Source organism: Trachurus trachurus, assembly GCF_905171665.1.
Source record: "Trachurus trachurus genome assembly, chromosome: 8".
In the NCBI taxonomy this organism is placed as follows: domain Eukaryota; kingdom Metazoa; phylum Chordata; class Actinopteri; order Carangiformes; family Carangidae; genus Trachurus; species Trachurus trachurus.
Genome location: NC_139905.1, coordinates 13,900,187 through 13,928,165, shown reverse-complemented (window position 1 = coordinate 13,928,165; position 27,979 = coordinate 13,900,187). Strand labels below are relative to the sequence as shown.

Below are 27,979 nucleotides of genomic sequence, written 5' to 3'. Positions count from 1 at the left end.
ATTTGATCAGAACGAAAGGCACGCCTTTTGTTTATCCAATCAGAGCCCTGGTTCTGTGGAGAGGCAGTGGAATCAGCCAATAGGATCGCAGGGTTTCCTCAAGAGGCGGGCCTATACGACACCGGTCGTCTTCCCTGACCGGATGGTGGTTTTGTAGAGGAAGTTTTGTTTTGCGAGTTTTCCGTCCGTCTCGACTGACTGAGTATATTTTAGTTAATGTATGTACGAGAACACGAAATGATATTAGTGTGAGTTGCATTGCCGGTGACAGCTCGAGTGTTTTAAGAGGGAGTAACAAGCCCGAGCTGTTTTGTTTGAAGCGGCGGAAACTCAACAGAGTAACCCGAGAGCACCTTGCTGCTAACTAAGCTAACGTTACCCAGCTAAGTTAGCGCGGCTATCGGTTAGCCTCTCCTCTCTGGTCTGCGTTGTGTTGAGGTGGTGTTGGAGGGGGGAGCTCTCTCTCTGAGCCAACGAAGCCATGGGGAACCGGGGCATGGAAGACCTGATTCCCCTCATCAACAAGCTTCAAGACGCTTTCAGCTCCATCGGACAGAGTTGCAATCTAGACCTGCCTCAGATCGCCGTGGTCGGCGGGCAGAGCGCTGGAAAAAGCTCAGTGTTGGAAAATTTTGTTGGCAGGTAAGTGAGTTTAATAGTAACGCTAAAGATGAAGTTAAGCTTTAATTTGCAGTTAATACATTAGTTACAGCTTTCTAATTTGTCATAAGGATAGACCAACGTTAGTTACTCTCCCCTGTGCGTAACGTCAATATTATTTTTACGCACTTGTCGTAACGCTTGACAGAATGGAGGAGGCTGCAGGTTCAACTCTACTCAGCGTATAGGTTCACCCTGCCTGTACTGTACGTGGCAAAAACATTGCGCCAGCCCAGGAGCTTGGTATAAACGAAATGTTATTTTCATTTCCAGTTCTGTGTACTTACGAGTTCCCTGTTCAACCGAGACTGTCTCTAAACAATGATGTGTGCACAAGTTTAAGATATTAATACATAGCGGAAGTAGAACTAGATTGGGTGCTTTGCTCTGGGGTTGTCTCTCTGGTCATTGCCAAACCTTTCCACAGTATTCATGCCTTTATCAAACTGTGAGAAAGTATCTATCTGTTGACATACTCTCCTAGGAGGTCTATGCAAATTACATACATCAAGGTTTCTGTCCCACCATGGCAGTTTTATTCTCAGTAAATCATAGTGTAGATGATCTTGTTATGATTTTGAACAATTTGGCCTCAGATCTGAATGGGACATGTTTCCTATGGCTCTATTTATATCTCCAGGCCACACCCAGAAAATCCCAACAGTAGTCACGACTAGTAATTGTTATCTTGTTGATTGTGGTTTCGTTGTGTCACACATGAGAGTTTGTTGTTGGTTTTATGGTGCTCATCCTCTTTGATGTGCGAGTACAATTATGTCACTGGGTGGGCTAGTAGGTGGAGTGTCAGCCACCTCCTTTCCTTTAGAGATGTGGCCTTTAGCTGCTGACTTTGTCATCAGAGGGGTTGATATAGCCTAATGCACCACGCAGTCTCTTGTTAAGATTCGGTCAAACAGTGCAAGTTCACATTTTTCGCCAGACACAACTTCCTTTACTATCTTCCTCTTTTGCTGTCTCGTTTTTTTTGTTGTTTTCTTTGGAAATCAAGGAAATGGGGACAGTGTTTCTCCATTCTTGGTGATCTGAAGGTTCAGCAACAGTGCTCCTCAACAGGCCGGTCCAGTTGTCCTCAACAGGCTGGTCCTGTTGTCCTCTCCCACATCAACAGTGAATGAGAGCACCGTGCAGATAAAGAAACAAACCAAGCTTGATCTGAAGCAGCTTGTTTAACAGGTTTCCACCGCGTAACCCAACCCACACGGGGATCGAACAATCACATACATGCGTGCAGGCCAGCTGACAGAGACGAGGAAGTGCATTGGCTAGTAAGAAGATGGCATGCAGACAGGCCTTTTGTTATAAACACACTGGCGAGAGCATGTCATAACTGCTCTCGGGCAAGAATACACATGAAGATTAGACCGCCAGACAGTCAGTACACATTAATTCAGATCAGTGGGGTTTTGCTATGTGAGAACACTTGACACACATCCGCTGTATTGACGACGAAACATTTCCTTATGACCTCAATTTCACAGTGTTGGCCGTCCACTTTCTGCCAGTTGACAGGACATGCATGCATCTGGAGGAAAATTACAACCCCAGTTCAACTTCACTTTCATTCTGTAGCATGACAACATGTACAAGGATATCTGTAGGTGTGTACCGTAGCTGTTATCACACAATACAAAGTACACCACCTACTCTGTATGCTCCTCACTGTGCAGGTGGACTTTAGGCCGCCTGACAAGGTGGAACAGTAGAAGCGAAACTCGTAGCTACAAGGTCGAGTCTTACTTCAGCCTAGAAGGTCATGGGAGTTTCTGCATTTCATTATAGCGACAGGCGTGTTCTTCTTGTAAGGTTGACTCATTGTTGATCTAAGGATTTGTTTGAGTACTGTACAGGAGCAGGCAATAATACCTAAACCCTTTACCTTTATGTCATTTATTACACAAGAACTACGAGTGTTCAGCGTTGCAGGATAATTGATTTTCAAATTCTCTGTTGTGACAACAGACTTTTAACCACGAGCAATGAGCCACTGTTGCCACAGTCAGTAATTGCTGCTCTAGCCCTTTTCCCCAGTGGCTGAATGTTTTTTTTTCCCCCTGATGAGCAGTAGTTGTGTGTGTGTGAAAGGCTGGCTTCATCTCTTGTGTCCCTAGGCATGAAAATAATACCTCCTTCTCTTTCTGTGGCACCAATGACAATAGACACTGGGCGACTAAATGCTGGGAAGAGACACATTTCAGGCCATAAGACTGTATGATTCACAGAGCGTGCATGCTCCTCCTTTTACTGTGTCCCGCCTCAACTCCACGCTGATGTCATGATCTGATGGCTGCCAAGTGACTTAACGTACTGCTTCACTCTCTTTTCGCTGGCAAATTGTCTGCTGTAACCGTTATTATCTGTATTTCTGCAGCGGAGACAAAGGGGAGAAAATTAGGGGTTTATCATATTTGCTTTGTAGTGATTGTCTGTCTCACAGAGTTGACACAGTCCTGATTCTCAGCCCAGGCATGTCAGACGAGATTTAGATTACACGCTCGCTCTGTGTGACCCGTTCCTGCTGATGTGATTTGGTCCATCGTTCCCTCCATGTTTGTTACTGGAGACGAGAACGCGTCTGTCAGTCGGCTGGTCCACTCCGCATACTTTGCTGGAGAGAAGCTAATCAAATCACCCTGGCTCGTCAGCCTCATGTATTTGTGAATGTTTCTGTGTTTTTGGTAGGGGTTTGGGTGTGGTATGTGTTGCCTCCGTGGTTTAGACTTGCATCAAACCACTACTGAGGGAGCTAAGTCTTCGCTGCCACAAGAATCTACTGTACATGACATCATTTTACAACAAGTATGAAGTCTGTGAGTGTTTAACACCATAATAATAAGAAAATGAGATTGATGAAAAGTATTAAGAACTTGATTTCAGTTACTCAACTTAACTCATTCAAGTTATTCTACTACTGTGTATAGTTCAACATGTTGTGGATCATGATTAACTCTCGGTTCAAAGATTACTGTGCTGTAGTAGGGTGACGTCTTTGTCCCAGAGGAAAGACCTCATATCTTGCGCTACAAGCTGGCCTGGGTGGGGGAGGCTGTTATCAGATCTGTGGCAAGTAGAATTTGAAGAGAATAGAGGATTTAAAGTGTTGGGACAGTTCAAGCTGTACTAGCAAGACGGATAGAGAGATGAACAGTTTCACCTTGAGCATGAATGAAATGTTCTCCAAGGCTGTATTTGGCAATAGACTTACACCATGACAGTGATAAGGATATACAGTATAAAGGAATTCAAACAAAATGTCAAACAAAAAGTGTATGTGTGCATGCAACACCTTGGACATACAAGAAGTACAGCTGAGTGGCAGCAAGCAAAGAGATTTTCGACTAAGCAGCTGGATTTTTGGAAGTGCTTGAAGAGGCTTTGGTGTCTGGTGATGCCTATGTGCGGGAATGTGGGTAGCCATAATTATAAGTTCGTTGTCACACCACATGCCCCACAAAACCACTACTAACATGTTTTTTTTGTGTGTATGTGTACTGTTCCCTCCTACTATCCTCAGTACTATGACCTCTGAGTTTCACACGCTGGTTCCTATGTTTGAAAACACAACGGCCTGGTCTCCGTAGACCCAGATGAAAAGGGGAAGATCAGCTGTAGGCTACGTACGTACGGCTCTTCAGAGTTGCGCTGCCAGTTTGTAACAGACAGAGGCTGTTGGGCAAGCAGGCAGGTAGGGGGAGGGGGAGGGGGGAGCGGGCTCTCTTGCCCCCCCCCTGATCACTTGCTTTTGCTTTCTCTCGTGTTGTGTTAGATGGAGGGAGGCTCACAGACTGATGCTCTTTGCTCGGCCATCCATAATGCATGAAATGATACACAATCTGCTCAGCCTCGTCTATCATTTACAGCGCATCAATAATGGAATCCCGGCCTCTCGCTTCCTTTCAATATGCCACTGCTGTTTATCCAATTCAGTAAATATGAAGACTGACTGGTTGGATTCTGTCTCTGCAAAAAGTGCTTTTTTCTTTTCTTTTTTAAATTTATTTTGGAGCAATTTCTTTGAAAATGTTTCCATGTAGTATTTTATTTGAGCTTCACTTGATCACTGCGTGTCCGACCGGCAGCCACTTGTTGAGCTGGCGAGACGGCATTTTATTGCTGAAAATCCAGTGAGAGTCACCTGTAATTGGAGACATGCATCAATACATTAGCAGTGTCTTGAAGAGGTCATCCTTGCTGTGAGCACATCAACATCCAGTCTAATTTGTCTGCCCTATCCCTCAGCCTATATATCAGCTTTGTTTTGTTTTTTTTATCTCCGAGCCTCCCCGTGCTGCTCCCATTCCTCATCCAGGGCTTTCTATACTGTCGCCCCTGTAGACAAATGCCTGCATGCTCCACATTATGTGCATGACACAGCAGCAGCAGCACTGAACCACAGACCTGTGGGTTTTTTGCTGATGCAGGGAACATCCAGAATGTTCCGCACTGTTTCACCGCACCACTACACTACAACCTAGGAAAAAGCTGGCAGCATGTTGGTGTGTGTGCCCCCCCCCCCCTCACTCTCAGTCCTGTGGCTGACATATCTCTTCCAATCTGAAGTCAGCAGGCAGCCTGAGCACCACCAAAGGCCCGTAGGTCTGGCAGCGGGGAGGAAGAGGCAGAATGTGGGCTAGTGACAGGCTCAGTTCTGCGTAGATTACTCCAGGACCGAGGCTGGTGATTACCACCAGATGTAGCATGTTTGCAGAGCAGCAGCACTGGGGCCCACCAGAATGGGAGGGAGGGGAGTAAAGAAAGAGACTGGGTGGAGTAGCCTTGTCTGAAGAAGGGGCTGACTAAGCAACTTATAAACATGTGGTGAAAAATTCTTCAGGTACCATGTCACTTAGAAAGCAACACACAAGCCAGTTTGTTGAGCTTCCTGTCGGCTGGTGGTGTCTCAATAACGCCCTGTTGCATCAGTAGCATTTTGCCGTTGTTTGTTTTCCCATCACCTCCTGTTTTGGGCAGTGCATGCATCATTATGAAGCGTTAAGTTTGTCGGTGAGAATGTCCCCAGAGCAAAGCAGTGGCAATTGTCAGTCCTGAGTCTGTTATTGTTGAGCTAATATCATGGGTGGGATCTCTTGTATTTATTGACACAGCCTGGGTTCATGCAGACGCTGAAGGAGGCCAGCTGTAAACATGGCCTTTGCCCAAAGCTTTATAGACAGTAAATTGAGCATTGCAGGGCTCCAGACTAACTGTTTTTACTCGGAGGAGCACAGTGGCCCAGAAAATTTAGGGTCGCACACTGTAAATCGCAAAGCAAATATTCACATTTCCATTTAATTCATGATCCTCACACACATTGGCCTGCCACCTGCAATGACATATTTGCACCTTCCATGTTTCACCAGTTTAACTTTACTGGTTGCAGATGCACAAGTGTTTATGAAACGTCTACTTGCACCGTCTCAAATTTTAGGGGAAGTCCGGAGCCCTGCATTGTTTGTATTACACAGAAAAAGTTCATCTACTGAGAAACACCACAAATTGCTGAATCATAGTAAACATGAATCCACCCTGAGACAGAATTTATATCGTGTCTCTCTCTCCAGTTTCTGTTTCTGTGGATAATCTCCTCCCCAACTCTGAGATATTTCATCAAGACTGACATTTTGAGTCTGTGATCCTGTTACTCCTTTTTGAGATGTTATGTCAAAATAAGTGTCGTCTGACTGTATGCCATCGAAAAAATGAATTCATATCCTAGTCAAATCACCGCAGGTGCTGTCAGGGTGCGCTTGTAGTTGCTCCATTATTCATCTTCTGTGCAACAGCAGCTTTACGATTTGTCCTTGGATGACATTATCTTTACTGCCTGCTTCAGTGTGAGAATAGATTTGTTGAAATTCATAAACTAAAAGTCAATTGAAGTGTAGAATATGGTATATGTGTCAACTGTGAGTTATATTCAAAGGATTTACCCCAGGACAGCAAGAGTGGGAGTGCGTGAATTGATCTTTTAAAGCTCTAATGATTAGAGAAAATGACTTTGTCACGTTTGATTTGTTGTGCAACAAGTTGGAGGCGTGAAAATCGCCCATGCCCATCAATTAACTAGAGGGCACACTGTGAGGAAATGGACATTGAGTGTAATGAGTAACTGATCATTCTCCTTGTCTCTTTCCCTTTTCTCTGTCTCTCTCTTTCTCTCTGTTGCTTTCTTTGCCCTTATCTGCTCCTGTTTTGTCTGACATGCCCTCTTCCCCACCCCACCCCCCACCCCTTTTTTTTTTTACTTCTAACAATCCCGTTGTTTGTTTTTCTTCCTCTTCCTCTGTCTGTCTTTCTCAGGGACTTTCTTCCACGTGGATCAGGCATTGTTACCCGCAGACCCCTCATTTTGCAGCTGGTCAACAATAAAGCAGGTGAGTGTGTCTGTCCAGTGCACAGCCCGCATCCCTGTCTCCTTTCATCACTGCCCTGCGTATGGCCTCTCTGCCACAGTGCCTCAAGCTATGCACCCTGTCTGCTATTTGCTGCCTTCATCTCTTTAATTCAATATTCTCTTTTTTCCTCTCTCTTCCCTGCTATTTCTCCCCCTTTGTCTTTTTCCATCCCCCGCCCTGCCCCGCCTCCCCCACCCTCTCCTCCTGTGCTTCACATTGTCCCTGTTTGTACAGAATATGCCGAATTCCTGCACTGCAAGGGGAAGAAGTTTGTGGATTTCGATGAAGTGCGGTCGGAAATTGAGGCGGAGACGGAGAGGATAACAGGCTCCAACAAAGGCATCTCCCCCATCCCAATTAACCTGAGGGTTTACTCACCAAATGGTAATGGACACAAGTCTCGTTGTCAAAGCACTCATCCATAAACATGGATAAAGATTTCTCATGAGGCAGAATAAAATTGCCATTCACCAGAGATTCATGGTTAACACAGTATGTATTCCTCTAATTGGCATCATGTTGAATTTAATCATGTTATAATGCCAGGATTCATAACTCCACGTTTGTTTGTTTTGACAAAACAATTTCACAATTGCATTTCAAGAAAATTTAACCGTGTATATTGCTATCATCATATGATATTACCTCAGCTGCAATTTTGTCTGTATTCCCCAAACAGAGCTACAGAGATGTATACAAAATGAGACCCTTGTAAGATATCAAAAAGACAAACAAACTAAATAGATTTCTGTTGTTTGGACCAGTGTGATGTTCTCTGAATGACTGTCGTATCTATTCGTCTCCGTGTTGGAGCTGTTGCAGGCAATTCACAATCAAAATTTAGACATTTTCATGTTTATTTCTTTATTTCTAATTCAATTTAACGCTTATAAATATGTAGGTATTAACGGCGCTTACTATTTGACGGGGTAAAATTAGACTTGGCTATACAGCAGAGAAAATGTCTTTGATGCAAGATGAAAGCTTCCCTTCCCACCACAGACACCATCAGCATGTTAAGTTGATAGCTAATAGTCACTGTCTGCTGGTGTTTTTATGAATAAGAAGGAAAATGGAGTTCATGTACAGCTCACGACTCTAGCTTTTTATTTAAAAACAACAACAACATATGAACGACACAATAAATAGGCTGTTTTCTCAACCTAGTGACTGCTCTTGATTAATCAAACATTTATTTGTGTCACATCCATCACAACCTGAGTTTTCATTTCATTCAAATGTTGTATCAAGCAAATGATGTGTCAAATTAAAAAGACTAAATGAAAATAAATAGTTTCTCTGTAAAAAAAAAAAAAAAAAAAAAAAAAATCTGAAATACATTACCTGAATGAGGAATGATATATTTTTTTTATATGTAAAAAATGCGTTAAGCCATTTTATTTCTCTTTGTCCGCATGGTTTAGTGCTGAACTTGACCCTGATTGACCTACCGGGAATGACTAAGGTCGCCGTGGGAGACCAGCCCGTGGACATCGAGCACCAGATCAGGGACATGCTGATGCAGTTCATCACGAAGGAGAGTTGTCTGATCCTGGCCGTCACCCCTGCCAACACTGACCTGGCCAACTCGGACGCTCTGAAGATCGCTAAGGAGGTCGACCCACAGGGTAACTGTGCATCACTCTAGTAGTTTGTGGCTCAGAAAACAGATTAAATGTTGAATTTTTTTCCAGTTGTCTTCTGCCTGTAGTATTCTGTAATACATCTAATAAGTAACAAAAGATGAGTGCGAGGTGTTTGAAGTGATGCAGTTTCTGTTATTTTCTGAAGGTCTGCGCACCATTGGTGTTATAACCAAACTGGACCTGATGGATGAAGGAACAGATGCAAAGGACATCCTTGAAAACAAACTGCTGCCACTGCGTCGAGGTGAGTATTATATAAGCACCCACACAGAGAGACACTTACTGTAGAGGCTATTTCACTCATTGACTGTTTGTGGTGCTGCGTGCAGGCTACATTGGTGTGGTGAACCGCAGTCAGAAAGACATTGATGGGAAGAAGGACATTCGTGCTGCTATGGGTGCAGAGAGGAAGTTCTTCCTGTCCCACCCTGGCTACAGACATATGGCAGAGCGTATGGGCACACCGCATCTACAGAAGGCACTGAACCAGGTCTGCTAACACCCGTCTATGTTTGTTTGATTTTCTATTGTAAAATACACCCTTCTCCCCTTGCCATGTTTTAGTTTAGTTTAGTTTATTTATTTAGCACACATTTAAATTCACTGGTGCACGGAGGGAACAAAGCCGGTTGGCTTGTACATACTGTAAGTTCCATCCCTATAACAACTTACAACAAGACAAATTTCTATGGCTAACAAACACACACTGATGAAGACTGATTGTCGAAACCGGTCTGTGGTAGTTGCCTGTACCAGTGAGACAATAAAGACATCAGAAAGACACTGAGTGTTGCTGGCTTTTTGTTCTTTTTATATGGCTAACAAATAAACATAGAAAAAGGAGATAAAGTGCATACATAATCAATTTTACATGAGCAAAATGAACAAAAATGAGAAAAAATGGAGAGATAAAGAGCAAAGTGATCAGTAATAAGGTACAAAAAATTCCTTAATTGAAATCATAAAAAGACAGTACGGATGTGGGATATGGAGAGAGTGGGAAATTCAAGAGAAGTTGAGATGTATTTTTAGCTGGTTTTTAAAAAGTGGATAAGAAGAAATAAATCTTAGTGAAGGAGGTAGTCCATTCCAATTTAATATTAATATTTCCTTTTGTTTGTTTCTAGCAATTGACCAACCACATCAGAGACACCCTGCCTGGTCTGCGCAGTAAGCTGCAGAGTCAGCTCCTCTCCCTGGAGAAGGAGGTGGAGGAGTACAAGAACTTCCGTCCAGATGACCCGACACGCAAGACCAAGGCTTTGTTGCAGTGCGTGTTTTTGAAAATCACTCCTCATTAGAGATTCAGCTTACATGTAGCATTTGCAGTGGTTCATTTAAGGTTAACACAATGTTTTGCAGTCTTATTAGACGCCCACAGGTTAGGAGTCTTAAAAGTAAAGAGTACTGTTCACTGACCTTCTGTTGTTTTGACTGAATTACATCATTATCTTTGAAATAATAGTATGTTTTTGTGTGTAGAATGAAGCTAAACTGAGCTGAAATATATCTCACATATCACTCACTCTGTCTTTGAGTAAATCTAACATCAGTTACTGCAACACAATGACTTAAAATAAACATTTTACTGGTGTTCAGCACTAGCATTGCCGTACAGATTTTACTGCATTAATGTAAAGTAATGTTTTACAGTGAATCTCAAGGAAAGCTCTAGCTGTAGCTGCAAGGAAATTATTCACTCCAGCTGTCGTGTCTTTTGTGTTTCCTACTTATCAGGATGGTGCAGCAGTTTGGTGTGGACTTTGAGAAGTGCATTGAAGGCTCGGGGGACCAGGTTGACACCAATGAACTTTCAGGCGGTGCCAAGATCAACCGCCTCTTCCATGAGCGTTTCCCCTTTGAACTGGTCAAGGTTAGTGTGCCACGGAGAGCAGTGACATAGCAATTTGACCCGAAGATTGATCTGTAATCTTTATCAATTATCATTTGGCTCTGCGATAACACTTGTTTGTGACTTTGTAAACGTGTGTTTTTAAAGGTGCTTTTTAAATTAAGTTACCGGCATTGTTATTTGCATTTTCTCTTTCAGATTGTGTTTGATGAGAAGGAGCTGAGGCGAGAAATCAGTCACGCAATCAAGAACGTCCATGGTGTCAGGCAAGTGGAGTAGAGCCAAAAACAAAACAAAAAAAAACTCTCCCCGACTTCTGAAGAAGCCACTCTCAGAACTAAATAGAGCCTTTACTCTGTCAACATGAAATAGTCCCTCTACCTGCCTGCTTTGCTTTCTTCATCCATCAAAGCTTTTATTCTACTTTAATTAAAGTATTTACAATCAAACTGTACAATCACAGACCAAAAGTGCCAGTTAGGTGTTGGTGTATTCAAAAAGTGTTTTCTACTGTATGTCAATATTTTTTCCTCTGCTACTTTCAGTCATTGTTCTTCCAATCCCCTTATCTCCTCACTGCAACACCACCCACTCCTTTTCTGTTTCTGTCTGCTCAAGCGTTTAATTTACAAGGTTTTGTGTTACATGTATCTTTGTCCACTGCATTTTTGTTCTTGTGTGTTCCTCATTGATACTCCTCTGTCTGTCATAGCTCCTTTGTGGCTGTTTCCTGAATTACATTTACACCTGTGCCATCTCTGGTGCTTCATCTCTAATCCCTTATTGTGGCTGCCAGAGTGTTGATTATCTGTTTCTTTCCCTTTTTGTCTATAATCTCAAATCTCTTCAGTTACCGTTTTGTCTTTTTGCATACCCAATCATCATGTTTTTTTTTTGTTTGTTTTATGTTGGTCAACATGTCTGTTAACTGTCCCATCTGTCTGCCACTGTGCCTCTGTCTCTCTGTAAATCCTCAGAACGGGGCTGTTCACTCCAGACCTGGCGTTTGAGGCCATCGTGAAAAAGCAGATCGTTAAGCTGAAAACGCCCTGTCTCAAATGTATCGATCTGGTCATTCAGGAGCTCATCAACACAGTCAGGCAGTGCACCAACAAGGTACTGCAGGTGTCCAGCATCTCCCAACCCAGCTGAGACACAGGGCACGGGCATCCATGGGTGTGGCAGAGGGTATTTCTGACACAGACCATTAGCTGCCAGCTTCTCCCCAACACCTCTAACTCATTAGTTTCATGCATTTGCATTTAAAGAAAGAAGCAGTCTGTGTGCAGGTTTGCCCTCAGCCCAGCCCAGCCCCCTCCTGCCCTGTATGAAGGCGGCACTGTCGTGTTGTGGAGTGTTGTGACGGTGACGTGTCGTCGTGGATATGAGATGTTTCGGGGGCTCGATCTGTCTGAGCGTCTCTGCTCTTCTCCTGGACAAGCTGCAGGTCTCACAGCTCAGTGCACCGAGCCAGGAACACAGGAGCTGTAAGATGTAATCTGGCCCCGAGCTGGAGGTGACTCCAGTCTCTCTACCATATTGATCCAGCTTTAGAGGAACTGGCTAGTCAGGGATGAGGATGTGAAAAACCTGTGGCTTGTCTCTCTCCATTGCTTGATTTTTCTGTCAGCAACTACAAATGACTAACTATACAACCCCTTTTCTCTCTTTTTTTTATTTCCTCTCTTTCTCCTTCCTGCCTGTCCTCTTTCTCTTCTTTCCTTAATGTCTACCAACTCCTCTCTCCGTCACAACCAAAACGCAATCTGCCCCCCGCGACCGTTCAGAACGGGGCTCTTCACCCCCGACCTGGCTTTCGAGGCGATAGTCAAAAAGCAGATCCTCAAACTCAAAGAGCCCAGCCTCAAATGTGTGGACCTTGTGGTGTGCGAACTCACTGCACTCGTCATGAAGTGTGCTGTTAAGGTAACCGGGAACACGCCTGTTGGGATGATGATGATGCTGGCATGAAAAGACAAAGGGCTTCCTCTTCTCTCTGATATGTATCTGTCATCCCAATACAATGGTCACCACCACCAATCAGCCCCTGTCCCCATCGCCACCACACCATCCGTGCCGAGTGCTTCAAATTGTGTGTATTGTCCCATCCCTACTCCGCACCCACTTTCTGTGAAACCTCCTTTCCATTCAGATCGAGCATTAATTTAGAAACTTGAAATTTTAAGCACAGCACCGCTTAAAATTTCCACCAGCCAGCCCCCTCATGGTATTTCACCTCAGCATCAGTCGTTACAGTATTTGTTTTGTTTTTCCCCCACCTCCACATTGCATCCTCCCTCCGTGCCCGCCCAGGACCCCCTCCCCCCTCCCCCCTCGCCTGGGTGGAGCAACGCCCAGCGTCTCTCCCTCCCTGACCCCCCACGCAGCAAGACTTGACATTCACCTGCTGAACCCGGACAGAAAGGGAGTGATGTGAGGGGCGGGTGGGACGATGCTAATAGAACCACCAGTTGCCTCTGTGGGTGCAGCAGCAGCAGCTGCCGCTTGAGCTTGAATGAAGTGTTTCCATAGCAACGGCGCTCCACTGCCATCGTGTGGGCAGAGAGAGGCGCTGCACACCATGAAACGACTCCGTATCCCAGTCATCCTTCCCCCTCCTCTGTCTCTCAGCGTCACCTCTGTCTCGTCTCTCACTCTTTCACATTTCACTCTTCTCATCCAGTCTTCACTAATCAGAAACTCCTACCTATAGTCTACCATCAGCTACAGGTGACTGTTGTAAATGTATTGACGACATGGCGCCAAAGTTTATTTGACTGTTCATTCCTCTTCCTTGTTTACTCCAAATACAGTCAGTTCCTCTTTTTATATTCTAAAAACAAATGGCAAACTTACAGCTCCACCTCATTGATTCTTCGTCATCCCTGGCTGATGGTAAATTCTCTACTCCCCTGTAGAACAATCACTGTGTATTTAAAGTCTAATGTGTGTGTGTGTGTGTGTGTGTGTGCGTGTGTGTGTGTGTGCGTGCTGGGATGTAGTTGTTATGTGTGACGCTGAAATGTCACTTGACTATCTCTTTCCCTTTTCTTTGTCCTTTACTTATTCTCACTTCTCACACCTGTTTCTCTCTGATACTTATTGGTAAGTCTTACTAAGCTCAAGCTCATATGTATGTACTGTATGTGTGAGTGTGTGTTTTCTCTGTTCAGCGCTGCAGTTGTGCGTTTGTGTTGCTTTTCAGCTCAATTCTTACCCCAGACTGAGGGAGGAAACCGAGAGGATTGTCACAACCCACGTCAGAGAAAGAGAGGGGAAGACCAAGGACCAGGTGAGGTGCTAGGATCTTGATGAAATACACCAGTGGCTCTCAAGCGCAGCTCGGGTCAGACATGTTAATCTTTTTCATATGCAGAGAAAATAAAGAAGAGCGACTGTCCTCACATGTTGCTCCACTTCAGTATTATGCAGTGATGAGGTGGGATAAAGCTACGCCTCCTTCCAAGTGACAAGATCTAACATTCGGTCAACTCGCAACTGTCACCTGAATACCTTTCACTATATTGAGTAATGTGTTTTGTGGGTTGTGGGATCGGCTACATCTGTTGATCCTACATCCTCATCACTAGGACACAAACATTTGCATCCTGTCATCCCTCAGAGTATCAGATAACGTTTTATTCCATTAGCATTTATGAAATGGAGAACAGTCAAAACTCACAAAGCCATTGCTGGACACAGCTGCAGTCCTCTTGCAGTTTATTGCCACTAGTGGTATCGCTGCTATGTTAGCTTGTGAGCTGGTTTTCAGCGTTCTTGACTGCCAACAGAGCATTAACAAAATGTAAAGTGTTTTCCTTCAAGTATGTGATGTGTTGTTGTAAAGCTTAATGATGACGGCTCAATTCTGCAAAGCGTGTGATGATGAGATTAATCGAAAACAAACCAAGTTGTTTTTAATAAGAATAAGAATCTGCGTTTTGACTCTCTCGTTTAGTCATGATTATTGTATATGACAGCATAGCAGATTTCTGGGTCATGATAAAAGAAACGGCATTGTTTCAGGTTCAGTTGACAATGTCAGCAAGTTACACTACAGTCAACACGGCAACATCCTCTTAATAGATATGTGATAATTCAGCCGTTTGCAGTTTTGATTTCAGGATATGGAAAAGAGGGGAATTAATCATCTTCCAAAACCTGATGTGTATTGATTTCAGTACTTCACCTTCCTGTGAGGGTGAGGTGAGGAGCATTTACTCCACATAAACCAAGACTTATGAAAGTTTTAGATTTGGTAACAGCCCTGCCAGGCAGGATGTGAGCCAGGCTGAATGAACTGAAACCTTTGAGTAACATCATCACTCTCAGCTCCACCACAGTTGCAATTTGCTGTACTGGTGATATAAGATAGAGGGAGGTAATGAGTATAGCTATTTTTAAACATGGCTTTTTGATTTAATCTCTGTCATGGTTACTTTCGTTTCACAAGTGTGAAGTATCAGAAGTGAGACTGTCTGGAAGTGGTGTCTTAATTGAGACTTCTCCATCCTAATCATGATTTTTCTGCTTCGTATTAAGGTCCTGCTCCTGATTGACATTGAGCTGTCCTACATCAACACCAACCATGAGGACTTCATAGGCTTTGCTAAGTACGTACCCCCCCTCCTCCCTTCCTCCCTCCCTCCCTCCCTCCCTCCCTCCCCTCAACTTTTTCTAGGCCAACTTACAGCTTGTTGCCGGCATCTTCACATCGTCACAGCACAGGAATTGTGTTTTCCTGATTAACAACGTGTTGCCTGTTGTTGTCTGAGGTGCACTTGTGGTTGTGTAGATTCTGCAAAAAGGAAAACGCAACTCTCAGCCATCATCAGTACGTAGTGGAACCCAGCTGCTGCTCTAAAAACCCAACAGAGCCCCCCTACCACTTCACTGCCACTGCATCAAAGTGTTGTTTATAATTAGCCACATGTTGTAAGCTGCTGTGCATCAGTGTGATGTGGCATGCCAGTTAGTGATCCAGCCACATCAGAGCATGAGCATCTCCCTGTAGGGGAGGTGGTGGATGCTACAATAATCATTAGCTGGCATCCCCCCATCCCCCCACCCCCTCACCGCCTCGCCCTCTCTCCCTGCATGTAGCAGTATCACCTCCCACTACAAACAAAGTCAATCAAGCATGACTGATTGCTGGATAGATAAACTTCCTGTCTGCTGCAGGCTGTTTGGCTGCCATTACTGTAGAAGGAGTGTTTACTGTACTATACCAATGGACAGTAACCAGTTCACACACCACAAGGTCGACAGTGCTAATGTGTTGCTGCTATTTACTAGTAGCTGCAGTGGGAAATTCATTCGCACACTGCAAAACACTCACAGTTTTTTTTTCTTTTCTCGGTGCTGTATCTCTAAGTGGTTTAGAGGTCGTGGTTGAATTCACGTAGTCCCTAGTGTAGTGGTTACAGCCCCGCCCCCCCGCCCCCTCCGTCTTCCTCCGTGTGGGTTGTGCCATTGACTGAGTAACAACGCAAACCTCCGTGTGTGCGCGCGTGTGTGAGGGTTCTTCTTTGCCGAACCTCTGCATGGCACGTGGACTATCTATGTGTAATGTGTCGGAGGTAACGGTTCTCATGACGTCACTTTCAGTCTTGACTACAGAAGGCTGGATGATGGTAGCCCCCCAGGGTACGGCAACAACAGGTGGGCTGGCAGAAACGACGTAGGGTTGTGTCTGTGCGCAGTGTGTTTGTGAGATGGTAGACTTTCTCCCCATATTATCCAGATTTACTCTTACCTTCACGTATGTATGTGGTAGTATAATAATAAAAACAACACACTTATCTGAAGTCCACATAGAAAACTGGAAACAGAGTCTCACTGATACAGAGGTGCCACATGAATATCAAGTCTGAATATTTTTAAATGAGGTGTTGTGGTGCGGTGTCATCAATATTTATTATCTCTTCTCTCCATCTCTTGTGTGATGACAGTGCCCAGCAGAGGAACACAGCTGCTAACAAGAAGCGGGCCATACCCAACCAGGTACATTTTAATCATTCAGCTCAATCCCAGATTTAATCTCCACTGACTGATGCCTCCCTTACTTAGCCTATTAATCAACCATACAAAAAAAAAAACTGACTCCGGCAGCAAACGATTTAGCCTATATCCCCTAATCACTCCTGGCGTTATCTAACTGTTAATATAATAACAAATCCCCTGTACATTATTTTGGCTACTGATTGTACCCGGTTTTGTCTTCAGTGTTTCCCTTTTTCTGTTTTATTCAGACTGACATTTAGACAAAGTTTTGTTGAGTTTCTGTGTGTACTAGAAAGAAGATTGTAATACTGCTAATCAGCTTTAGAGATTGCAGTCTCGGTGAGGGGAGATTTGAGCCTTAGTTGAACGTAAGGAAGACCCCGCTTCCCCCCGCTTTTCTGAAACAAGCATTTGTTTCCATGGCTGTTATTAATTGCCGTTTGCATGTGACCCAGGCATGTTGTTCGAAGCAAAGCAACAATTAATCACAGAGTTGATTGTTTTGTTGCCTTCCCCATTAACTCACAAGCATCTTTTGTATTGAGATTCAGAGTGTGCATGGACCTCGCACCTATCGACTGAGCAACAAATATGACATAACCAAATTGTGGTATACTTGAAGTAATTCTAATTGCATGTAACTCTCTTGCTCTGTCTGTCCCTCTCTCTCTCTCTCTCTCTCCCTCTCTACCTCTGTTTCTCTTTCCTTCTTCTCTACATCTGTTTTTCTCTGGTTGTCTCATGGACTTCCTGTTTCCTACTGTTTTTCCTCCTTCAAACCTTTCACTCTTACCTTTCCCACCCCCTTTTTTTCCAACCTTTTCTTTCCCTCAAACCTCCCACCTGTCACCCTCTCCCCCTCCTCATACTTCTCATCTGTCCCACACCTTTGCTTGCCGGCTTTCTCATTTCTGTTGGCTATGATTTTATACTGCCCCCTCCTTTGCTTTAATTCCCCCTCCCCTTCCTATTACTGCAGGGTGAAATTCTGGTAAGTACCCCACAGATTTAAACCGCACCCTGCCAGGGGGCAGCAGTGGTAGGCCATGCAGAAGAACTGAGGCCATCACACACAGGTTAGCCAATATGGTTAGGGTGGAAAGGGCAGACTGCTGTGAGTAAACAGGATAAACATTTGACTACTGCAAATACAGGAGTCGATACCTCTCACCATAATGAGATCTTCTACCCCCCTGCAGCTGGTCGGACTGGGAGAGGTCCACGAGGAGAAGGTAGAGTCTCCAGACTGATGACAATGATATCAATTATAACTCTAGCACAGTAACCAATAATTTGGACTGTCTTTACAGCAAAACGTGGCACAATTGCCCCCGTAATCCTCGGTGTCATTTCAATACGACAGTAATTGTCTTTAATTATACGCACCTGGGTTGCTACTAACATTTTTTCTCAAAAATTGTAATGCTTTATTCTTATAAAATTCTTTTGTAGCATTGATATTTGTTTCCACGAAAAAACTACAGAGAGATCATGGAAGTCTCCCACCCACCACCAACCGTGAACGGCATCAGTTCTGACTTGTCTCTGGTTTTATACCTCTGCTGCTGCCTTGTGCACGGTGACTTGGAAGTTTGCCTTGTGAGAATCATCCTAAATATCACCGCAGACAAAATGGGGGAGGGAGTGGGGAGCGATCAAATCAACAAAACACACAAAATGTTATTATCTTAAAATTTTTGTGTAAATTATAGTGTTTACTTTTTTCATTTTAGATTGAATGCATGTTAAAATACTTTCCTGTTGGATGGACTTTAAGTTCATATCCAACTTTCCTTGTTGACTCAAATTATTATTTCTTTACTCAGAGCTGATCAACATTTATTTTTTAACATAGTGACTGGTCATGGCTTTGGGATGTATTTCACTGTTTAAATCAAATTGTCAATTATTTTAATGGAGGCAAATTTTAATTAACAAATTCCCTTTTTTATCATTTTTGTTTCTATCATTTCAAACCTCAGAGTTGATCTCAAATGTAATCTAACAATGATCTAACACCTTTAACTGACCACAGCATCACTTACCTTTACAGAAATGGGTTGAACGTTGTATTGTGTGCACAGTTGTCTACCACAGGCAGTTGAACAAAAATAATCACATTCAAAGCATCTTAAAAGTGACACTCACATCATTACCTCTTTCCTAATGTCAACTCAACTTGGTTATGTTTCCAACTGACCTGACTACAGAGGATTTAAAACTCCTTGTTTCTGAAAACTTAAAGTTACTTCCTCTTCAAGGCAAACTGCTAGTTTAGCTCCTTTGCTCTTGCCTCCTCACCCATGTTTATGTTGGCACTTTTGAACTAATGAACCTTTTTTTTTTTTCTCCATAACTCACTCCAGTGCTCTGCTGGATGGAGAGGGAGCTCACAAAAGAGGCTTTGAAATTGACATTTCCACTTAGCTTCCATTAGCACGAGAGCACACGTTTCATAAGATAGTTCCCCCTATTGTTCTTGGAAAGGCCTGAGAGTCTATTTGAAAAGAAAATGAAGCGACAGTTGTGAATAGGGCTCCTCAAAAATGCATTGCTTATTTTCTTTAGAGTGATTCACTCGGTCCAGCCTCAGACTGATGTATTTCCTCCCTCTCCAGCTCTCCTCTTCAAATTCTCATTTAGCTGTGTTGTTTTCTGTTCTAACTCTATCAGACTACTAGCCCCTGCATTTGAACTCTTTGATTGCACTTCTCTCGTCCTCCTTTACCCCCTGTCTTTAACAATCATTTCTCCTCATCTTTTAATCATCCAGGTTTTGATTTAACCCGTCATGTGTGTACCCAATTAACTCAATAACCCAGCTAACGTAGGTTAGCTTTTACTGACCCGTTGACACTAACATACCACTGCCGACCTTTGTCTCAGACTGTGTGTCAGGGCTAGCATGGTCTGGACACCATCTGGTCATGTTTGTTGGTTTAAAGACTCTTTTTTTCTGTTGGTGTGTAAAAAAAAAAAAAAATCTTAAGTGTTTTTTACTAAACCTTCTGATGCTTCTGCATACATCTGGCCATATAACACAGTATGTATTACTGTCTCTGTGCATTTTACTCATTAAGTTTCACCATTAATCCATGCTACTATTGGAGTCAAATGCAAAAAAAAAAATAATAATTTAAGCTTAAGATAAAAAAAAGACCAAATTCAGTGACCTTGCAGGTAAGTAGGTAATATTTTATTAATCAGTCACACCCCAGTATTAATGGTGCAACACTTAATGGGACCCTCATGTCACCAGTGCATAAACCTGATTGTTAAAGCTGTTCCTCCGTCCTCCTGGTACCCCCCTCTCCCTTCCACCCTTCTCTTCCTTCCACACGGTCTCGTCCCTGTGCAGGTGATCAGGAAAGGCTGGCTAACCATCAACATCAGCATCATGAAGGGAGGCTCCAAAGAGTACTGGTTTGTCCTGACTGCCGAGTCCCTGTCCTGGTACAAAGACGAGGAGGTGAGAGGAATTTTTTTTCTGTTCTGTTTAAATTGCTGCATTTCACTGGACACACACATGGATGTGGCTAGCTAAGATAGATGACACAGCACCACAGGAATGCATAGAGATGAAGATACTGTCTGCCGCCGCTGCTGCTGCTGCTGCTGCCGGGAGATCTGGTGCCATCAGCCGCTGTTGCTGGAGGTGTGTGCGTCCCAGCCCAGCCTAACCAATGTGCAGACTACTGTTCAGCTGTAGCCTGATGAACAGGTAGTCTGAACACTGGGCAGGCGGGGGGGTTAGGACTCTGATAGGAGGAAGGACCCTGAGGTCATTGCAGCTGCAGGTCGCTACCCTAGGACAGTAGTACAGAGGACATGGAGAGCAAATATTACCTCAGAGAAACAACTGCACTCATAGAAAGAAAAAAAACATAAAACCGTGTACATGAAAGTGGCTACTCTATAAGGACGGATACTTTTTTATTTATATCCAAAGCTTATACATGAAAAATAAAATATGACCTTGTTAGAGCATTTCTCTCAAATGACTCGAGTTAATAAATCCAGACATGGCTGAACTGTATTCCCTCTCGACTGAAGAACAGAAGTAGAGTACATTCAGCAAACTCAGCTGTATAGTTTTATTATATTATGGACTTTTCAGTGGTTCTGTTGAAGGACACAGTAACATCCAGCACAAAGGACGTGCACTGATGGATAAAGTCTACGTGATCTAGAATCAAATCATGCAGTTTCACTGACGACTTCCAGACTTCAGACTAAACCCAAAAGTCTAATTAAACTAAATTGGAACATTTGCCTCTAATGATCTTGAGCACATAAAAAAAGCATAGTATAAAATAGCATTGCAATGTCTCACCGCTTGATCTTCTTCCCAAGGCCTCAATCATCAGAGTCATTCCTCGCCGAAATAAAAAAGACCACTAAAAGATAGCACTAGAAAACCACTGCTGAAGATGAACTCCAGTCCAGTGGCCTCCGTGTGCCCGAACACCCACTGGAAATGGTATATTTTTCTGGCGGTCGTCTTTTGCGAAAAAAGCCAAAGAGAAAGAAAGAAAGAGCGAGAGAGGGAGGATGGTGGAGGCAAACTGACGTGGCAGGCGGGCTGAAATGTTCCAGCCGGGATCTGACTTTGGAATTTGCAGGAAATCGTACTGGGTTACGGGGGCCGGAGGGGGGGTGTGATACTGTGTGTGTGTGTGTACGTGTACAAGCGTGCATGTGTGCGAGCGCTTGTCCACATGAGTCTTCTCGTATCTTTTTGTGGTTGGACTGTTAGTTATGTCTGTACGAGTTAACGCACACACCCAAATCTCATGATTCGTGTTTGTTCAGTTCGTTCAGGCTCACGTATGTTTGTTTGTCTTTGCACGTGCAGTTAAGTATTTGTCCCTTTCTGTGTGTGTGTGTGTGTGTGTGTGTGTGTGTGTGTGTGTGTGTGTGTGGTGGGGGGCAGGGGATTGTGTGGAACTGTGAGTGATGTAACCGTTGGGCCTGTGCCGCTCTGTGTTAGTGCAGACGTAAATGCTTCCAGATGTCTCTGCTCCACAGTGAAAGCTGGCACCCCATCCCCCCAAGAACTCCCTCATGCTCCTCCTCTTCTTCCTCTCCTCCTCCTCCTCCTCCTCCTCCTCTCCGTCATCATATATTTCTCCAGCTCACCATCATGGTGGTCGTCCACACAAGAGGAAATGAATTCCATTTTATCTGCTCACTGGCGAAGAAGTGTCAAAACTGCTGTCGGCTGTTTTCTTCTCTTGTTGCTAAAATATAAACCCGCTCGGTTGAAGATGCGGTTTCTCTTCTAGGTTTCAGGGTTGTTTTAATTGTGCGTCTGCTGCTGTAATAAACGTTTCCTCTTGTGTGTCTCTCTGTAGGAAAAGGAAAAGAAATATATGCTGCCATTGGATAACCTGAAAATTAGAGATGTGGAGAAAGGCTTTATGTCCGCAAAGCACATCTTTGCAATCTTCAACACGGAATCAAGGTCAGGGTCGTGTTTTTCGACTGGTCTGAATGCACGCCGGCTCTTTTCTTTGTGCTTTTGCGCGCATTCAAATCTTTTTCTACCGAGTTAAACCTACACACACGCTCACTAGCATGTGTGTCTCTCCATTGTTTATCTATGCAGGAACGTGTACAAGGACCTTCGCCAAATTGAACTGGCCTGTGACTCTCAAGAGGATGTGGACAGCTGGAAAGCATCCTTCCTCAGGGCGGGGGTTTATCCGGAGAAGGACCAGGTATGTGGGTGTAGCTTTGTGTATCATTAAAATGAGTTAATATGGTCTTTTAATTGCACCTCCCTTTTTCTCTGGTCGCACTTCAGTGACTACCTTCACGGTGTGCGACGACAAAGAGTGAGTGTGTTTCTGCTTCATCTTTGTTGCCTGTTTGTGTATGTGTGTGTGTTGTTGTTGTCGTTCTCGTCAGGCGGAGAATGAAGAGGCTGCTCCTGCAGACACATTCTCTATGGACCCCCAGTTGGAGCGACAGGTGGAAACCATCCGCAATCTGGTGGATTCGTACATCGGCATCATCAACAAGTCCATCAGGGACCTTGTGCCCAAGACCATCATGCATCTCATGATCAACAGTGTGAGTCTGTCAGTCCTTATAGCAACCAGACATAAGCCATTAGCAGAGTGTCTGCAGGTTCTGAAACAGATTTTAAATGAGTTCAACACAGTGTGTCCCATCACAATGAAGCCTGTGTGCTCTGCTGAATACTGGATCTCTACCAGAACAATGAAAATGTGAACTTACCAGTTTTGCGGTTCTCTGCTTGGCCTTAAGAGTTAATATTATTATACTGCACAGAGCCCATTATCCCAGCAAAGTTAACGTAGCAGACTTAACTCACAAAAAGTACTCGCACAATCTGATAAACCAGTGATCTGAGCCGAGTTCAAATGAACTGCCATGTAATTAGCTCCAAATGTCACCACGCCACAGAGCTGTGAAGAATAGTGTTTAGTTTTGCTGTACATTTTTGTAGCAGTGTTGGTCGTATATTTCATGTTAACACGAGGTCATAAACTTAAAGACACTAATTAACAGAGTTTATGATGCGTGCACACAGAGACTTGGCCACTGTCCATTTATTATGTTTTATTGTTCTAGTGAGCTCACTTGATGTCTTCCAGAAAACCAGCAACTATATACACATGCACGCACACACACACGCACACACACACACGCACACACACACACACACACACACACACACACACACGCACGCACACACACAGAGTCTCTCTCTTAGCCAGCATTTCCACCACTTAACAGCCCCTTGGCCAAGATTTTGTAATATTCAGTTTGAGGACCAGTTATCTCCAGTCTCTATAAATCATTCCCTCTTGTGGTTAATTAGTTCCTTCCTTTCCCGTCTCTAGCTCTTCACTTCTTTCAACCACATTTCTCAATTTATGAACCTTTTGATCGTTTAATTTTTGGCCTTGGATGCCCCACATCTAAAAACTGTTCAGTGTCAACTTTAAATAATCCACTCTTCCATTCAGGCGAAGGATTTCATCCACTCGGAGCTGCTGGCCTACCTCTACTCCTCTGGGGATCAGAACAGCCTCATGGAGGAGTCGGCTGACCAGGCCCAGCGCCGAGACGAAATGCTGCGCATGTACCACGCTCTCAAGGAGGCACTGCTCATTATCGGCGACATCAGCGCCAACACCATCACCACCCCGGTACCCCCACCCGTAAATGACCAATGGATGGCAGAGGCTAGGTGAGAGGGTGGAGGGGGCATTGTAGATGTAACAGCTGGAAAACACAACACACATTCTTGACATTCACAGTCAGAACTAGACATATTTTCACCTTGTGATATTATGTTTGACTGTCTGAATAAAAATAAAAAATCTATATATTATATATATATATATATATATATATCTATATATTCAACATTTTGGCAAATTGGCCCATTGCCATAATCCCTATAGTCATAGCAGTAGGTTTGTTACCTTTAATTGTGGGGGCAAGCAAACGGCTAAAAATAGCTTGCACCCACAATTAAAGGTAACGAACCTACTGCTATGCTTCTGTTTTATGCTTCTCTTTTTTTTAATGTTTTGTCTTTATGTAAAGCACATTGAGTTGCCTTGGTATGAAATGTGCTATATAAATAAAGATGCCTTGCCTTGCCTTGCTATGACTATAGGGATTATGGCAATGAGCCAATTTGCCAAAATGTTGAACTATCCCTTTAAAAAAAAAAAAAGAGGAGTAACTTATTACAGTTTTTTCCTAGAGTGTGTACAGATAAATGAATCAATGATCCATGATTCATCCTCATATATTCTCCTCTCAGCCCGACCCCTCAGCGCCGGCCGCCTCCTGCAACGGGCCCGCCCCCCAGCCGTCCGCCCACTGTCCGGGGCGCAACACCAGGACCACCCATGAACCCTTCCCCTGCCTTCGGAGTCCCCCTCAACCCTTCTCCCGCCTTCGGTGCGCCACCCATCCCCTCTCGCCCGGGTCCACCCATCAACGCCTACAACAGCGGCCAGGATCCCTTCAGCGCCCCCCCACAGATCCCCTCCCGGCCCGCCCGTGTCCCACCCGGTGTTCCCAGGTACGACTTAATTTCTACGATGTGATAACCATTGATGTTTGTGTTTCTAGTGTAGTTTTGCTCCATTTTTTAAATGTTTTGTCACTGGGCTCATCATCCAGTGTCTTATCTCGTCTCTAGATTTAACGTCATTTCTTTGCTTACATTCTCCTCTCCCTCGTAGTTCTCTCTCTGTCACTCTCTCCTTCTGTCCTCCACTTCCAATTTTCTCTCTGTCGGGTTGTTGTAGTTTCTCTATGTGAGCGTGTCTCACTCTCTATATCTTCTCTCCCCGTTGCAGCCGAAGACCCCCCGGCGCTCCTTCTCACCGGCCCACCATTATCCGCCCTGCTGAGCCCTCCCTGCTAGACTAGACCTGTGGCAAAGCCCACCTATGTGTGTGTGTTTATGTGTGGGTGTGTATCTGCACACTGTAGGGCGGGGGGGGCTCAAGGGGAGGGGCTGAACAATATTGGTGCATAATGTGCACCGTCCAGCTGTATTCATGTCTATTCAAGCAATGTTAATAAGCTGCTAATACCCTCTTTATCAGCGCACATGAAAGAAAGACGGCCCTTAACCACTTGAACATTACATTTGACTGCTGTGGAAAACGTGTAATACAAAATAAAACCCAGCTGATAAGAGGGATGCATCATCTTCTATCAGTAGGAGACGATGTGTCGAATTCAGTCCAAGAGCTTTTTTTCTAATTGTAATAACTGGTTTATTTCCTCTGACATGGTTCTTGGCAGAAGCCTTTGAAATAACTTAATAACTGTTACAGGCTGGCTTTCCTCTCCCCTCCCTCCACCTTTGTAGATCGACCCAGACGCCCAAGTCTAGATCACTGTGTAATATACACACTTAACCTGTTGATAATGTTTTACTTGGTTTTCATTTCCTAACTGATTTCATACTGAAAACCAATAGCTTATTATCACTGTTGTTATTTTGGTGGTGTCTATTACAGTTCCCCCCCCCTCCCTTCTTCCTTGTGTTATTTTATTTGAGCGACTTTGTCCTTTTTAATGACCGTCATAAATGTAGCTTTAAAAATGAAAACCTAATCTCAGCAACAACAAAAGAAAAAAACAACAAACAACAAAAAGAAAAAGAAAAAACAAAGTGTAAAAAGACACAGGGCAAGGTTGTATGAGACTGAGAGAGAAGCTACAGCTCCCCCCTCTGTACAAAAAACATCCTTCCACAACAAAAAGACGTCGGCCAGATTGACCGTTATACTCAAAGCACTTGGAACCCATCTAACCTCAGAACAAGCCACTCATAGCAGGGATGTTGTAATCCATTACCAGAACACTATGCATGAAAACCCAGGAGAGGGAGAGAGACAGGCCGAGGGCCGCAGGAAGCTTTTTCTCTTCTAATTCTGAGTTATTAAAGCCTTGAATCTGAATCCCTTCAGTCTCAGTTGAACCCCAGCGAGGCCTGTAGCCTTTGTTCATTTCTGGATTAGCTGATTCATATAGAGCAGAGCACACAGTTCAGTACAGTTTCCTCTCAGAGAGGGGAAAAAAAAACTCAGCGAAGCAGTGGGGTGTGTAGATTAGGACAGATCTGTGATGGTAGAGAATAAAGATGGTATTTAGCATTTAGAAATTGGCACATCTGAGTCTGGGCTCAGTCGTCCAGGATGTTTATTATAAACTATCAGTTCCGCTTCCATGCATTTAAAAGAATATCACTGTATATAGCTGGCCTATAAAGGGGAATTAGCACTTGTATTTCATTTAATCGCAGGGGTGACGACAAAAAAGTGTAATTATAATCAAAGCCCAACATGTTAAAAATCCAACTGTATAGACGTGGTTACAGGAAGCACTAACACTGTCAACTCATTAGCTTTGGATGTATGGAAAAAGAGATCGGTCATCTCCAGACGCATTATTTATAACCTGGGCATTTGTTTGTTCTTTTAATGTTTTGGCTGCAGTTGTATCAGCTCTGTGTAACTATCTGCTCCTCAGTCCCCCAGGCCTCTACTGGACTGTTAATTGGGGTTCTGCTACAGGGATTAGCTGTGTAAAAAAAAAAACGTGGTGTATGTCGGGAGGGCACACGGGGCTGTGATTATTTGATAATGAATATCTTTTGATTGCTCTTTTGACCATTTAAAAAAAAAAACACCTTTTTAAAAAAAAATATCTTTAGGGTGGTAAGGGGGAAATCCGGTCAGGCGGGGAATGACGTTGGGTTACTTGGATGTTTTCCATTTGTGGTTTGATCAGTAGAGATGGTGAGCGGGTGGTGGGAGTTGTGGTGTATGAAGGCACATCCTGTCTTAAAAAGAATCTGTCTAGACTCTTCCCTGTTCTCACTGCAGAGGGATAGAAACTTAATGAGCCAACACGACAAGACAAAAGAAACGGCAAAGGTTTCAAAAATGTTCCAAAAAAAAAGACAGACTCTTGAGACAGAATGTGCTTCTTTTTTTTTTTTTTTTTTTTTATCTTCCCCTGCATTTCTCTTCAGGTGTGGCTTTCAGTGACAGTGCCATATGGAACAAAAAACTGAATCTAAATCTCTGTATTAAACTGCACACACATTAGAGCTTCCACACGAAAATCAACAGCTCATGTGATGAGAATTATGATAAAATAATAAGAAAATACAACTTTTTATTGGCCGTTTCCCTCATGCCTGTCACTCAAGCCTGCCCTTGAGAAGCCCAGACTGTAAATGCCCTGTAAGTCATTAGGTTGTACCCTGCCTCCTTCCTCTTTCCCTCCCTCTGTCTGGATCTGGTGAAAGGGGTCGGAAACCAACCTGCAAAAATCTCTTTTTCCTTTTTGTTTTGCGAACCCTTGTCAAGTGCCTCTGTAGCAATTAATTGATTTGAATAAACAAAAATGAACTAATTTAGAAAGGAGAGTAAATAAAGAGGTGTTGTGTACAATAAAGGGACTGGCTCTGGTGGTTGGTGTCTCCTTGTGTCGTGTGTGATCCTCTCTCCATCTCCTATGCTCTCTCTCTCTAGGATAAAGTAGAGCCCCTCCTGGGTTTCCTCTCCTCACTCGCCTCCCTCTCTACATCTAAAACCAATACAGACTGACATAAACCAGCACTTGTTCCTATGGCAACAGCCTGCTGGAGAGAGGCGTTGCTCAAACAATAGTCTCCGTTGTACCTCACCGTATGTATAGTGATGAACTACAGACCGAGCACCTTCTCGTAGAAGTAGTCGACTTTCCTTGTTTAAGAATTCACTCACCACCTGGTTTTCACATTGAACCAAAGCAATGAACCGATTCAATTGTAAAATATAAGTACAGGTTGATTTTATAATACAGGCAGTAAAAGAAGGGGTTACTTCATGTTTCCTAACATCCTTAAA

General features: G+C 43.8%; 1 protein-coding gene across 6 annotated transcripts; it reads left to right on the top strand.

The window, feature by feature from the left end:
• The first annotated feature begins 145 nt into the window (after positions 1 to 145).
• dnm2a (dynamin 2a) lies at positions 146 to 27,561 on the top strand. Of its 6 annotated transcripts, none has more exons than XM_083977550.1 (22): positions 146 to 642; positions 6,979 to 7,052; positions 7,308 to 7,457; positions 8,498 to 8,701; positions 8,865 to 8,963; positions 9,049 to 9,209; positions 9,847 to 9,989; positions 10,457 to 10,592; positions 10,770 to 10,837; positions 11,549 to 11,687; positions 13,777 to 13,863; positions 15,114 to 15,184; positions 16,179 to 16,232; positions 16,523 to 16,574; positions 17,774 to 17,806; positions 19,933 to 20,043; positions 21,929 to 22,038; positions 22,183 to 22,294; positions 22,485 to 22,649; positions 23,573 to 23,796; positions 24,382 to 24,645; positions 24,926 to 27,561. In XM_083977550.1, the coding sequence occupies exons 1-22, from the start codon at positions 482 to 484 to the stop codon at positions 24,996 to 24,998; spliced, it is 2,691 nt and encodes an 896-aa protein (XP_083833676.1). In that variant the 5' UTR covers positions 146 to 481; the 3' UTR covers positions 24,999 to 27,561. The 6 variants fall into 6 exon arrangements, with proteins under 6 accessions (XP_083833676.1, XP_083833680.1, XP_083833678.1 ...); XM_083977554.1 differs by lacking the exons at positions 11,549 to 11,687; positions 17,774 to 17,806 and adding exons at positions 12,359 to 12,497; positions 17,554 to 17,565 and having other exon boundaries at positions 10,770 to 10,846; XM_083977552.1 differs by lacking the exon at positions 16,179 to 16,232.
• The last annotated feature ends 418 nt before the right edge of the window (positions 27,562 to 27,979 follow it).

Bases quoted from the DNA above. Each gene is read 5' to 3' on its own strand.
- dnm2a (XM_083977550.1), top strand. From the start codon at position 482: ATGGGGAACCGGGGCATGGAAGACCTGATTCCCCTCATCAACAAGCTT. The intron at 11,688-13,776 runs GTACTGCAGGTG...GTTGCTTTTCAG, and splicing joins TCAGGCAGTGCACCAACAAG to CTCAATTCTTACCCCAGACT. The intron at 17,807-19,932 runs GTAGAGTCTCCA...GTCCCTGTGCAG, and splicing joins GAGAGGTCCACGAGGAGAAG to GTGATCAGGAAAGGCTGGCT.